This window comes from Schizosaccharomyces osmophilus, chromosome 1 (assembly GCF_027921745.1).
Source record: "Schizosaccharomyces osmophilus chromosome 1, complete sequence".
Taxonomy (NCBI): domain Eukaryota; kingdom Fungi; phylum Ascomycota; class Schizosaccharomycetes; order Schizosaccharomycetales; family Schizosaccharomycetaceae; genus Schizosaccharomyces; species Schizosaccharomyces osmophilus.
The window spans coordinates 4030673-4042492 of record NC_079238.1 but is presented as its reverse complement, the minus strand read 5'-3'; the positions used below and the strand labels follow the sequence as shown (position 1 = coordinate 4042492).

At 38.6% G+C, this 11820-nt stretch overlaps 6 protein-coding genes across 6 annotated transcripts; 3 read left to right on the top strand and 3 right to left on the bottom strand.

The window, feature by feature from the left end:
• Nucleotides 1-614: 614 nt before the first annotated feature.
• On the bottom strand, nt 615-1701 carry pud1 (pseudouridine-5'-phosphatase Pud1; the record flags this gene model as incomplete). The annotated part of the gene is made up of 6 exons (XM_056180635.1): nt 615-1019; nt 1101-1184; nt 1234-1328; nt 1403-1465; nt 1516-1558; nt 1654-1701. 6 exons carry the CDS (start codon nt 1699-1701, stop codon nt 615-617), a joined length of 738 nt encoding a protein of 245 aa, XP_056036559.1.
• Nucleotides 1702-3210: 1509 nt separating this feature from the next.
• On the top strand, nt 3211-3993 carry SOMG_01841 (short chain dehydrogenase; the record flags this gene model as incomplete). Its single annotated transcript, XM_056180634.1, has 1 exon — nt 3211-3993. One exon carries the CDS (start codon nt 3211-3213, stop codon nt 3991-3993), a length of 783 nt encoding a protein of 260 aa, XP_056036562.1.
• Nucleotides 3994-4366: 373 nt separating this feature from the next.
• Nucleotides 4367-5909, bottom strand: acl2 (ATP-citrate synthase subunit 2; the record flags this gene model as incomplete). The annotated part of the gene is made up of 2 exons (XM_056180633.1): nt 4367-5824; nt 5886-5909. The coding sequence occupies 2 exons, from the start codon at nt 5907-5909 to the stop codon at nt 4367-4369; spliced, it is 1482 nt and encodes a 493-aa protein (XP_056036561.1).
• A 1141-nt stretch (nt 5910-7050) lies between these two features.
• bip1 (ER heat shock protein BiP) lies at nt 7051-9042 on the top strand (the record flags this gene model as incomplete). The annotated part of the gene is made up of 1 exon (XM_056180632.1): nt 7051-9042. The coding sequence occupies one exon, from the start codon at nt 7051-7053 to the stop codon at nt 9040-9042; it is 1992 nt and encodes a 663-aa protein (XP_056036403.1).
• Nucleotides 9043-9725: 683 nt separating this feature from the next.
• On the top strand, nt 9726-10885 carry SOMG_01838 (BSD domain protein; the record flags this gene model as incomplete). Its single annotated transcript, XM_056180631.1, has 4 exons — nt 9726-9824; nt 9875-9925; nt 9972-10225; nt 10342-10885. 4 exons carry the CDS (start codon nt 9726-9728, stop codon nt 10883-10885), a joined length of 948 nt encoding a protein of 315 aa, XP_056036404.1.
• Nucleotides 10886-11209: 324 nt separating this feature from the next.
• mug84 (pig-P subunit) lies at nt 11210-11806 on the bottom strand (the record flags this gene model as incomplete). Its single annotated transcript, XM_056180630.1, has 1 exon — nt 11210-11806. The coding sequence occupies one exon, from the start codon at nt 11804-11806 to the stop codon at nt 11210-11212; it is 597 nt and encodes a 198-aa protein (XP_056036399.1).
• Between the last annotated feature and the right edge of the window lie 14 nt (nt 11807-11820).

Below are 11820 nucleotides of genomic sequence, written 5' to 3'. Positions count from 1 at the left end.
ATGTGTATTTAATGGATGTTTACATTTCTACATATTGCATATTTAATGTTGACAGTGCAAAGATATTTAATGAACGATACGATGAGGAACCTTGCCTTCTTTTCAATGACTTTGATGGTTTTTTAAAAATATATTCATCAACCTAATCTTTGTCTAAATTCAAATTTCCGGTCTAGTACCTTCGTTTTTTTTGCTTTAGGTTTCTTTTCATTGGTGTTTCAGAAAAACTTTTAGCTTTTTGTGATTGTTTAAACCCATTGGAATTTCGTTTTATCCCAAAGTCTTTTTTATTCTTTTAAAAAAAGGACCTTTTTTCTTTTTCCTGTTTGATTTCTATGTATTTTATTTTGTACCATTACATAGAGAAATGTTATGATTATGTACATCGTTTCTACTTTTGCCTGCTTTTATACCTGCCTAATTCTCTATTTTCAATGAACAATGAACAATCAAAAAGGATATTTTTATAAACCATGAACTCCAATTTTCTCTCTATGAAACAGTAAACAGCAAAAACTTTTCTTCAATCTGCTAAAAACCAAATTAGGTGTGCCGTGTCTTGGGTTTTTCCTTTTCCTCGCATGCACATTTATAAAGTATCGGTGAACAGATATCTAAGCACCTGAAAGGTATTTTTTGGGTTGAAACTCTTCTAAATTCATTAAAAGTTCACACTGATCATCAACAAGCTCTTTTAATTGATCGTGAAAGAGATTAAGAATTGCTGCATCGGGAACCCAAATGACATGCATGCCAGCGGCCTTTGCACTCTTAACGCCAGGAACGCTGTCTTCAAAAGCAATGCAATCTTTCGGAGACAATGGAGGAAGACTTTGCTTTCCGCGGGTTTGATTAATTAAATTTAGAGCTTGAAGCCAGATGTCAGGATGGGGCTTTCCACGGCCAGGAGGAATGCGAGGATCATCACCAGTGATAACATTGTCGCCGAACAAATCAAATGCGTCGCGAAGATGATTGGTTTTCATTTGATAGTTTGCAATGTTGGACGAGGTAGCTAACTATATGGGAAATAAAAAGGTCAGTTAGGGAAGATGCAACAAGCGTCGCCTTGATCACACAGAAAAAGGAAAAGAACTTACTGCCATATCAACGTTTTTAGTGTTTAGAAATTGGAGAAGAGCTTCAGCTCCTGGCATCAAGCTCATGGAAGACCAAAATTTTGCCTGGAATGGGGGTTAGTTTGAACGGAAGAAAGGAAAGCAAAATGCATACGCGAATGACTTGTTGTTCGTCAACAAATTCTTGTGTAGTCATGGGGATATGGGACCAGTTAATTACAACCTCGGCAGCTTTATCACCAGGACGACCTGAAACAAGGTAAGCAAAGAATAGAAGAGCCAATGGTTATGGAAAGCGAGAAGTATCGCTTGAAATTACATACCCATCATTTGAGCCTTAATGGGAAGAGGTAGCGGGTCCTTGTTATAACGCTCTAGTATCAAATCTGCAGAGAATATTAGTTTCGGCACCGTATTACACTGACAATATCCATACTGGTAGTTTTGGTGTAGACGGTTTCACTATCGACAAGAAGACCCTACGCAAAGAAGAATGGTTAACTCATTAAAACAAACTACGGTCCAAGCTACAATTCAACGAATTCAACCAGAAACTAAGAACAAGACAACATACATCCATATCAAACAAGCAGGCTTTATACAAGTGATTTTGAGGAGACATAGTTGTTTGGAATCCAGCGATTGTGACAAAAACAGGAACGGTGATAAAAAAAATGAAAAGATGTCAAGTATTATGACAAGAAAATATAAACAGGAAAATTATGCAATAGAAAAGGGTGCCAAAAAATAAACAGGATGAAAAAGTGCGATTCAATTCCAAAGTCCCAATAGAGAGTTCCAAACGTGAAGCGATTGAGCTTACCCCGGAAAAGAAGATGCGAAGACTTTTTCCAAAATCAAGAATGAAGCTCCCAAAGCAATAGCAAACTTTTTCGTTTACTGGCGGAATGGACGTTTAAACCGTTAACGACAACTAAATTGCTTTCGGGGACTGTTTGCTATTTCAGATTGTGAGCATAACAACTGAGTGCTGTAAAAATTGCTTGACCGTACGAGCCGATAAAAAAATATTCTGTAATATTAGTGTCGGTATATATACGTAAAGAGTATATGAATAAACACTGTGATTTTAGTCCTGGTACACATGAGAAATGAATAGTATGCTTTTTTTAAATCTTTATTATTACTCGACATGCATGATACTATCGCGTATGTAGTACAGAAAAGAACGGTGCGATATTTCAAAGAAAAAATTATACACAATTTAAACAGACATTTTATTTATACTAGGAAATCAAGAAATCAAAGTAGAATTCTTTGTACTCGTTAGTCTTTTAGAAGAGCATCCATCACTTCCATAATATTGTGTTGTCAACTACGTATTTGTTCAAGAAAGTGCAGGAGGCACTTACTTCACGGTAAACAGAAAAGAAATAACTAGCTAGAGTAGAAACAAAACTGTTCCAGAGTCAGATGCTACTTGAATCAATCTTCCTATTACGGTGTCAGGTTACATCATACCCACATTTCTTTTTTGTTTAATATACGATATACGGGAGAAGTAATTCTTTAAGGTATTTCTAAATATTTAAGGAAGGTTATGAATTTAATTCTAAACTAGAAAGGTCGGCGATATCAAAAAATCCCACAAAATCCCAATGACAGGAACAGCCGGTTACCTCTGAAGTCGCAAACTTTGGAAGGAATACAAGAGAAGAAAAACGTATCTAGAAATCGCCACTAGTAAGGTTTTCTGCAGCTTTTCTTCTCTTTTGTATTTCTAATTTATTTATTTATTTGGGTTTCAATATTAACAGAATGTATTTAAGCTATGAAACAGACTTGTTATTCATGTCTACCTCATGCGGAAAGTTACAAAACATCCGAAAAAAAAAAAAAAAAAATTGAGAATCCTGACTGTGGCATGGGATTATCGTGACAAGTATTTACCGGCGGTAATTCCATCAAAGAAGCTGTGAAAGAAGAAAGCGAACCCAAAAGTGAAATCATCGCTGAAATGATCAATGTGGCATAACATCATTTTCAACATCATCATCTTCTTCATCATCGTGAATAATTTGACCAAGAGGAAGACTATATATAGTCGCCCATATATTCTTGAAGCAGCATAGTTCATCAACTTTTGATAAAATCACAATTAGAAACGAAAATGAGCCCTCCTGCTAAGAACATTAACGAAAGATCCATTACTGACCTCTTGAGCCTAAAAGGCAAGAAGGCCCTTCTTTACGGATGCTCTAAGGGTATCGGTTTAGATGTTGCTAAAGCTTTTGCCCAATCTGGAGCTGATGTAGTGATTACCTACAATAGCACCAATGCCGAGAGTCAAGCGAAGGAAATTGGTCAAAAGTATGGTGTGAAGGCAATTGCAATAAAATGCAACGTTAGTGATTGTAATCAAGTTAAGAGTGTGTTTGACGAGGCTTTGAAGCAGTTTGGCCAAATCGACACTGTTGTTGCAAACGCTGGTGTTTGTACCGGTAAATCTGCAATTGAAATGACTCCTGAAGAGTGGTACAAGGACATTAATATCAACCTCAACGGTATCTTTAACGTTGGTCACGTTGCTGGTGCTGTTTTCGAAAAGCAAGGATTTGGTAGTCTTACTGCTACTGGCTCTATGTCAGGTGCCATTGTCAACGTTCCTCAGAAGCAAGCTGCTTACAATGCTTCCAAGGCTGGTGTAATTCATCTTTGTAAGAGCTTGGCTGTTGAATGGGCTCCTTTCGCTCGTGTTAACGTTGTTTCTCCTGGTTACATCTCCACTGATATGACTGGTGGAATGCACGAAGAATGGGTTCCCTACACACCTTTCCGTCGTATTGGCTTACCCAGAGAATTGGTTGGTGCCTACGTATATTTGGCTAGTGATGCTGCTAGTTATGTTACAGGTTTGGACCTTAAGGTTGACGGTGGATACACTTCTATTTAAGAATGGACCAAAAGAGGGACCTGATATTTATTTTACGTCTTGCCCATCTTTCCCTGAATCCTTTTCCCATATAAATGACGAGTTTGCCATGATGATGATGAATTTTTTATTTTTTTTTTTAGAAAAGTGCTCGGAAAGTGCACTTCTTGGTAATAGCAATTCTTTATTTATGAATTTTTTTGATTGCAAATATACCAATATTATTTATACTGTAAGCTGAAACGTAGCAACAAATTAAAGTATATCTATCGTTTTACAAATTTAGCATCACTCAAGGAAAAGAAACAAATTTATTACCAAAACATACATATATAATCTGAACAAAACATTCAATAGTAGCCATACATTGCAAAATCATACGTCTCAAGGCTTCTTAGGCCATTTGCCATTCTGGCGCTACAGGTGCCTTACCTAAACCCATTGGGACAATACCGCTGATGTGGCATTCTGGACCGTACACCTTCAAGGAAAGATTGTACTTTTCGCCAGCCTCGCGAATGACGCGGAGACCTTCTTGGTAGTTGGGGCCAGCACGACGAACCCAAACTGAAACTTTGTGTTCAAGCAACTTGTCTTTGAATTCTCCCAAAGCACGAGAAATGGCACGGAATGTTACAGCAGGGGAAGTGAAGTTTGCAATACCACCACCAATAAAAAGAATTTTACCGTCGGGACGGGGCTTGCCACGGGTCATCAAATCCAAAACTGTCTTGGCATATTCGTAAGTTTGACCATCCGTAGGAGCACCACTGTATTCACCGTAATTTGCTAATTCGTCTGCAGCACCATTAACAGCAACGGCATCAGCATAAACCACTGAGGCACCACCACCGGCAACAAGGTTCCAAACACGGCCATTGGGATTCATTATGGTTAACTTCAGAGAAGCACCGGTCTTGGCATCGAGTTCTTGAACATAAGCTTCCTCTTTACTCAAATCGCGACCAAATGGAGCTGGAAAAGCCATGGGTGGACCATAGTCAGCTGTAATAGGTTTAGAATCGTCTTCATTTTCGGATTTAATGCCCAAAGCTTCAGCAGTACGAGCAACAGCCCACTTTGAACCACATTCAAAATCGGCAGTTTGGTCAAGCTTTGCAGCAAGATCCAAATAGTACACATCAGCACCAGAACCGTTAGGAATAACAACCAAAGGATTGATCTCCAAGTACGTGAATTGACAGTCAACATAAACCGAATATAGACGAATGATGAAATCGACTAGGGAGTCATGTTGCTTCTCTGGAATGTCTGAAAGAAGAGTATTGGAAATTTCACTACGAGAAGGGAAGTTCTCGAGACGTACAGGGATCAAAATCTTTTTAGCCTTTGCGTCGACATCACCAACGTCAACACCACCTTCATTGCAAAACAATATCCAATCTCCTTCACGTACAGAGTTAATGTTGATGTAATACTCTGCATCGGAGGAATGAGGGACAAAAGGCTCTACCAAAAAAGTAATTAAAAGGCCAACAGCGTGTTGGACTTGCTGTGGTTGACCAGCACGTTCACGAATCCACTCTTTAGCTTCATCCCAAGTAGCATTTAATTTCAAAAGTCCAGTTTTACCACGACGTTTAATTAGCTGGTCTGGCTTTGCAACAAGCTTTGATGTAAGGACCCAAGGGTGTTGACGAGCTACTTCAGCAAAGACATCCTCAACAACTTGTTTGTAAGTAGATGAGTTAGCGGGAGCTTCACTATTAGGTAGTGGAAATTGAATATGAGCGAGACGAGTATCTGGATTGGTAGAAGGAGTTTTGTATGCTTCTTTAGAAATGCTAGGAGACTTGTTCAACCAATAGGCCAAAACAGCCTTACCATCAAACTAAAATTCGTTAGTAAATGAACAGAATTCCTCAAATTAAAATAACTTTGCTTTTCTTTACCTCTCTAATGGATTTTGCCGACATGATGAATTTGGTCAGTAGTAAGAAGCATCAAGGGTATGTAAGACAGAAAGGCATAGCTACAGCGTCTCGTTGATTCCGCTATATCACCGAAGATTACAAGTACAATAATTAAATGAATACAATCTTTTTTTAGTTTTTATTGTTTTCAATTTTACTAAAAAATTTTGATGAAGAAGAGAGGCCTCTTATTTAGGCAAATCTTTTCGTTCAAGTATGCTCCTTATCTTCATTTCCATTGCCAAATTCCTATTAGTATTGCATTAATTTTTAAAACTAATACTATAGCAATTAATTAAAACTCAGCGTTTCCACAAAACTAGTTAACAACCCTAGCTTGCTTATTGAATACTCACACCAAATTTGATAATCGAAAAAAAAGGACTTTGGCGGTCGTTTCTACCAAGTTACATAAGTTAAAGTTGCTACGATTCAATAAATTTCATTTTCCCCGGCTATATTTTTAGAAACGAACCTTTATTTCATTCACCTATGCAAACTTTGAATGGTAGCATTGCAAGGAATGAAATGTTCAAATAAAAGACAAAAAGTACAGTGTACAAGAATAAACCTCATGACATGTGCTGGATGATATTTTAACAGCAAGAAAAGATTTTTCAAAACCTAAAGATCACTACAAACGTATGTATCTAATGTACATCCTTCCTTGGAACCCTGTATTCCAAAAAAAAAAAAAAGAGAGATTAATAACTATTGAGTTCAATAAATACTGAAATTGCGACCATGGGCCTCTTCCATCCATTATTTATACACATATTATTTGTTTACAGAGCATCGCTTTGTTTACATTTCTAAAATAGACTTTACGAAGCGAATTGTTTACATTCTCACCTACATTCTTATTTTTATTCAAATGAAAGTGTTCTGGAAGATACTAGTAAACGACATGTGACTGCTCCCCGCGTTACTTAGCGGGATTCCGAGCGATGTATAAACACTTACCACAAACCAAACTGTACTTAACCTATAAAAAGTATATAAAGCATTAATTTTAAAATTTGTGCAGTAATTGATTCTTCATTGATTACCTGTTCATATTTTTAAAAAAAATATCAAGTCTTTATTGTTGGTCTTGTTATTGTATAGAGAATTCCAAGGTTAGACTGAATCATTCTTTATAAAAATGAGGAAGTTTCAACTTTTCAGCATTTTCAGCTACTTTGTAGCTTTGTTTGTTCTTTTGCCCTCAGTTTTCGCCAATTCGGAGAAAAACGAAACTGAAAACTATGGAACTGTCATCGGTATTGATCTTGGTACTACATACTCCTGTGTGGCTGTTATGAAGAATGGTCGTGTTGAAATCATCGCCAATGACCAAGGTAGCCGTATCACTCCTTCTTATGTTGGTTTCACCGACGAAGAACGTTTGGTTGGTGAGGCAGCTAAGAACCAGGCTCCTGCCAATCCCGAAAACACCATTTTCGACATTAAGCGTCTTATTGGCCGTAAGTTTGACGAAAAGACTATGACTAGAGATATCAAGTCTCTTCCTTTCAAAATTGTCAACCAGAAGAACCGTCCTCTCGTTGAAGTTGCCTACGGTGGTAAGACAAAGGAATTCACACCCGAAGAAATTTCTGCCATGATTCTTGGTAAGATGAAGCAAACTGCTGAAACTTACCTTGGACAACCCGTCACCCACGCTGTTGTCACCGTTCCCGCTTACTTCAACGACGCTCAACGTCAAGCCACCAAGGACGCTGGTACTATCGCTGGTCTTAATGTTATTCGTATCGTCAACGAACCCACTGCCGCAGCTATTGCTTACGGCTTGGATAAGACTGACAGCGAAAAGCATATTATCGTTTATGATTTGGGTGGTGGTACTTTTGATGTTTCTCTCTTGTCCATTGACAATGGTGTGTTTGAAGTTTTGGCCACATCTGGTGACACTCATCTTGGTGGTGAAGACTTCGACAACAAGATCATCAACTACTTGGCCCGTTTGTATAACCGTAAGAACAATGTCGACGTTACCAAGGATGCCAAGTCCATCGGTAAGCTTAAGCGTGAAGTTGAAAAGGCTAAGCGTACTTTGTCTTCACAAAAGTCCGCCCGTATTGAAATCGATTCTTTCCACGATGGTAAGGACTTTTCTGAAACTTTGTCTCGTGCCAAGTTTGAAGAATTGAACATGGACCTTTTCAAGAGAACTTTGAAGCCTGTTGAGCAAGTTTTGAAGGATTCTGGACTCAAGAAAGCACAAGTTGATGACATTGTACTTGTCGGTGGTTCCACTCGTATTCCCAAGGTTCAAGAACTCTTGGAGAACTTCTTTGGTAAGAAGTCTTCTAAGGGTATTAACCCCGATGAGGCTGTGGCTTATGGTGCCGCTGTTCAAGCTGGTGTTCTGTCTGGTGAAGAAGGAAGTGATAACATTGTACTATTGGATGTCATCCCCTTGACTTTGGGTATTGAAACTACCGGTGGTGTCATGACTCACCTTATTCGCCGTAACTCACCCATTCCTACTCGTAAGTCTCAAGTTTTCTCTACCGCCAGTGACAATCAAAACACCGTTTTGATTCAAGTATTTGAAGGTGAACGTACTTTGACCAAGGACAACAACCTACTTGGTAAATTCGACTTGCGTGGCATTCCTCCCGCCCCTCGTGGTGTTCCTCAAATTGAAGTTACTTTTGAAGTCGACGCTAACGGTGTATTGACCGTTTCCGCTCTTGACAAGTCTGGTAAGGGCAAGCCTGAAAGACTTGTTATCAAGAATGATAAGGGCCGTTTGTCCGAGGAAGACATTGAACGTATGGTTAAAGAAGCCGAGCAGTATTCCGAAGAGGACAAGATTTTGAAGGAACGCATTGAAGCTCGTAATGGTCTTGAGAACTACGTTTACGCCTTGAAAACTCAATTCACTGATAAAGAACAACTTGGTGGTAAAGTTAGCGAGGAGGACAAGCAAGCTGTTTTAGACGCCGTAGAGGATGTTATCGAATGGCTTGAAGTCGAAGGTGCTGAGGCATCTAAGGAAGAACTTGATGATCAACGTCAAAAGGTTGATCAAGTCGTTCATCCTGTTACTCAAAAGCTTTACTCCGAAGGAGCTGGAGCTGGAGCTGACGAAGACGATGAGGACTTTGATGATGCTGATGAACTTTAAAGTGTGATGTGGAACCATCGTTCAAAAATTTTCATGCACTAATAAGACAATATAAATCTTAAAAAATATTAAGGTTTCCAATAATTTATTAATGTTTCTTGAGAAAATGATTATGATTAAATCAGTTATTTTAATGAGTTCAGCTGCAGCTTTCATTGTTACTTCGAAGGTTGGATAACTGAATTGATGTCCCTTCGAAATTAATATCAGTGCATGTTATTCCTTTACTGAACGACCGATCATTTGTGAAAAGCCGTTAGGTTAGTTGATGTACTTTAGCTAAGCTAACTGGTGCTGATGTTATCTTTGCAAATAGTGCATGATATTAGCTAACGGGGTTTTTAAAGTGTGATGTCGTTCAAATGCCATTTTAAATCAGAAATAATGTATAACAACTCTTTCCTTTGTTATTAGCATGAAGAGTATATAGTCTCTAATAAAAACGTTACATTCTTTTATTTTTGATAAACAAGTGAGCTTCCAGAGTATTGTAATTCAAAGAAACACCGCATTGAACAATAGGTGGGATGGAGTTGGAAAAAATACGTATTGTCTTAAAATTCTTTTTTATTTAAACACTTTTCCTTCGTGCAACTTGTGAGCCGTGTTTTTAGTTGAGAAACAGCAATCGCCCTTAATGACACATCTGACGAAAACTACACATATTTTTAAAAGAAGACAGAATGGATCTTTATGATTATATGAGCCCGAATGCTACAACAGAAGAGCAAAACGAAGAAGGATATGAGAAATTAAAAGAAGAAATGGGATCCGCATTGGACGTATGTCTTCTTAGTGCAAATCGTCAAGGCTTAAAACTGACAATGAGTAGTCCTTAACTGGAGGAAAATTCGGTCCCTTCTGGAGTAAATTTAAAGAAAAGGTATGCGAGATAAAAGGAGGATAATGAGTTAACTCATTGTATGAAGGGTGAAAGCTTCATAGGTGATACAAGAGAGCGTGCGAACACAGGAGTGAGCAATTTGAAAGCACAATTTGAAGAGGGTACTTCCTCAGGCTCGACATTGGAGAATATTCGCAAAGTGGAAGAGTCAGCAGGTCGTTATTGGAATAGTTTTGGAACGACGGTCAATGGATTTTTAGATAAAGCGCTGCAGGTCACTCCAAAGGAAGAAGAAGAATCAAGATTAAGCAGATCCAAATCTTCTCGCGCAAGTTTATTGTAAGTAAAGTAGATGATAAAATTGTTGAGCAGTGACTCTTCATGCAATTTACAATATGTGAAGGAAGCACAATTCTGCCGTATTAATTGAACAGAATGAGTCTAACCCATCTTAGTTTGAGCCGTCAGGAAAAGCAAATTTTGCGATTGATTGAAAACTCAGACCTGTTTCGAAATCCCGTGTCTGATGAAGGTTACAAAGATTGGGAAAAGGAGATTTCCATTGACAGCAAGACTGATGAAATTTCGGGTCTCCTTCAAACCTATGAAAGTCTACGTAATCAGATGGAACAATTGGTGCCTTCTCAAGTTTCCTACGACGCATTTTGGAAACGTTTCTTTTGGTACAAGGAAGGAATTCGACCAACGAAGTCTATGAGTTCAATACACAATGAAGAAGAAATATTTAGTTGGGATGATGAAAAAAGCGATGTTGAAGAAGAAAAAGCCGATAAGGATACAAGTAAAAGAAAGGAAGAAGTTTCTAAAGATACTAAGGACGAGCTTGACCCGGAACAAAACGAAAAGAAGAGCGCTACTTCAACTCCTTCTGTTAGTCACGCTGATGAAAAGGTAACTCCAGAGACTCCCACTACAGAGAAGGACAACACGAAGCCTAATAAAGGTAAAGATAATGATGAAGATGACGATTGGGAATAGATTTGCTGTTTGCTGAACGGGTGCATCTTTGTTTCTCTCAGTACTTTCGAGATACTAAATTCCCAATGTTTTGGACTATCTATACATATACTAATGAATGCCTGTCAAAAGACTTCTCATCTATGAAGCAAAATCATTTATCTCTATTTGTCAATCTAATGAAAGATTACGATGAAATATAACTATTATCCTATGAATGAAAGAACCGAAGTCCACATTCGCTCAGCATCTTTGTAAACATATCATGAATTGTGTCATTAAGGGTTAGTAGTAAAAGAGAAAAAAAAGCCAACATAAAGGTCATCTGATTTCCTGGAGCCATCCTTACTTTGCATTTGTGACCTCGTATCGTTGACGGTTTACATCGCACAGGCGAAGGTCGACAACACGACCGCAAGCGGCTCCATCCTCTTCGCCTACTTGGGAATATTGATCTACTAAAAATTCCAAGCTACTGAGAGGCCTTGTCAGCACTTCGGTGTTGTATGCACTCAAAGCAACGTGGATATAAATGACCAGCACCAATATCCAACTTGGAATTGCCAGTGCCCACCAACGAGAAAGGTAGGAATGTATTTCCAAATAATTTAACGCAGAAGCTGGAAGAATCGCCCAAAAGATGAAGAGGCCAAAAGCGACCATCGATACCAGGTACAGAACGAATCCATAGTATTCATAAGTAGGGACCTTGACCATGATATCCCAATCCTGCTGATCCATTTCAGAGACGTCAATTTCGTCTCCTTCGGGCGTGGTAGACCTTGCTCGCAGCATCGTAGTCAATGAAGGAGACGGCGGAATCAACATGGGATGCCCATAGAATGGTGGATCAAACACCGTATTCGAGCAGTTATCATTGAATTCATCGTCTACAATTCCGTCTAGCCTTTCTAACGGCGAGGAGTACTGATTATCTGCCATTCAGACATATGTTT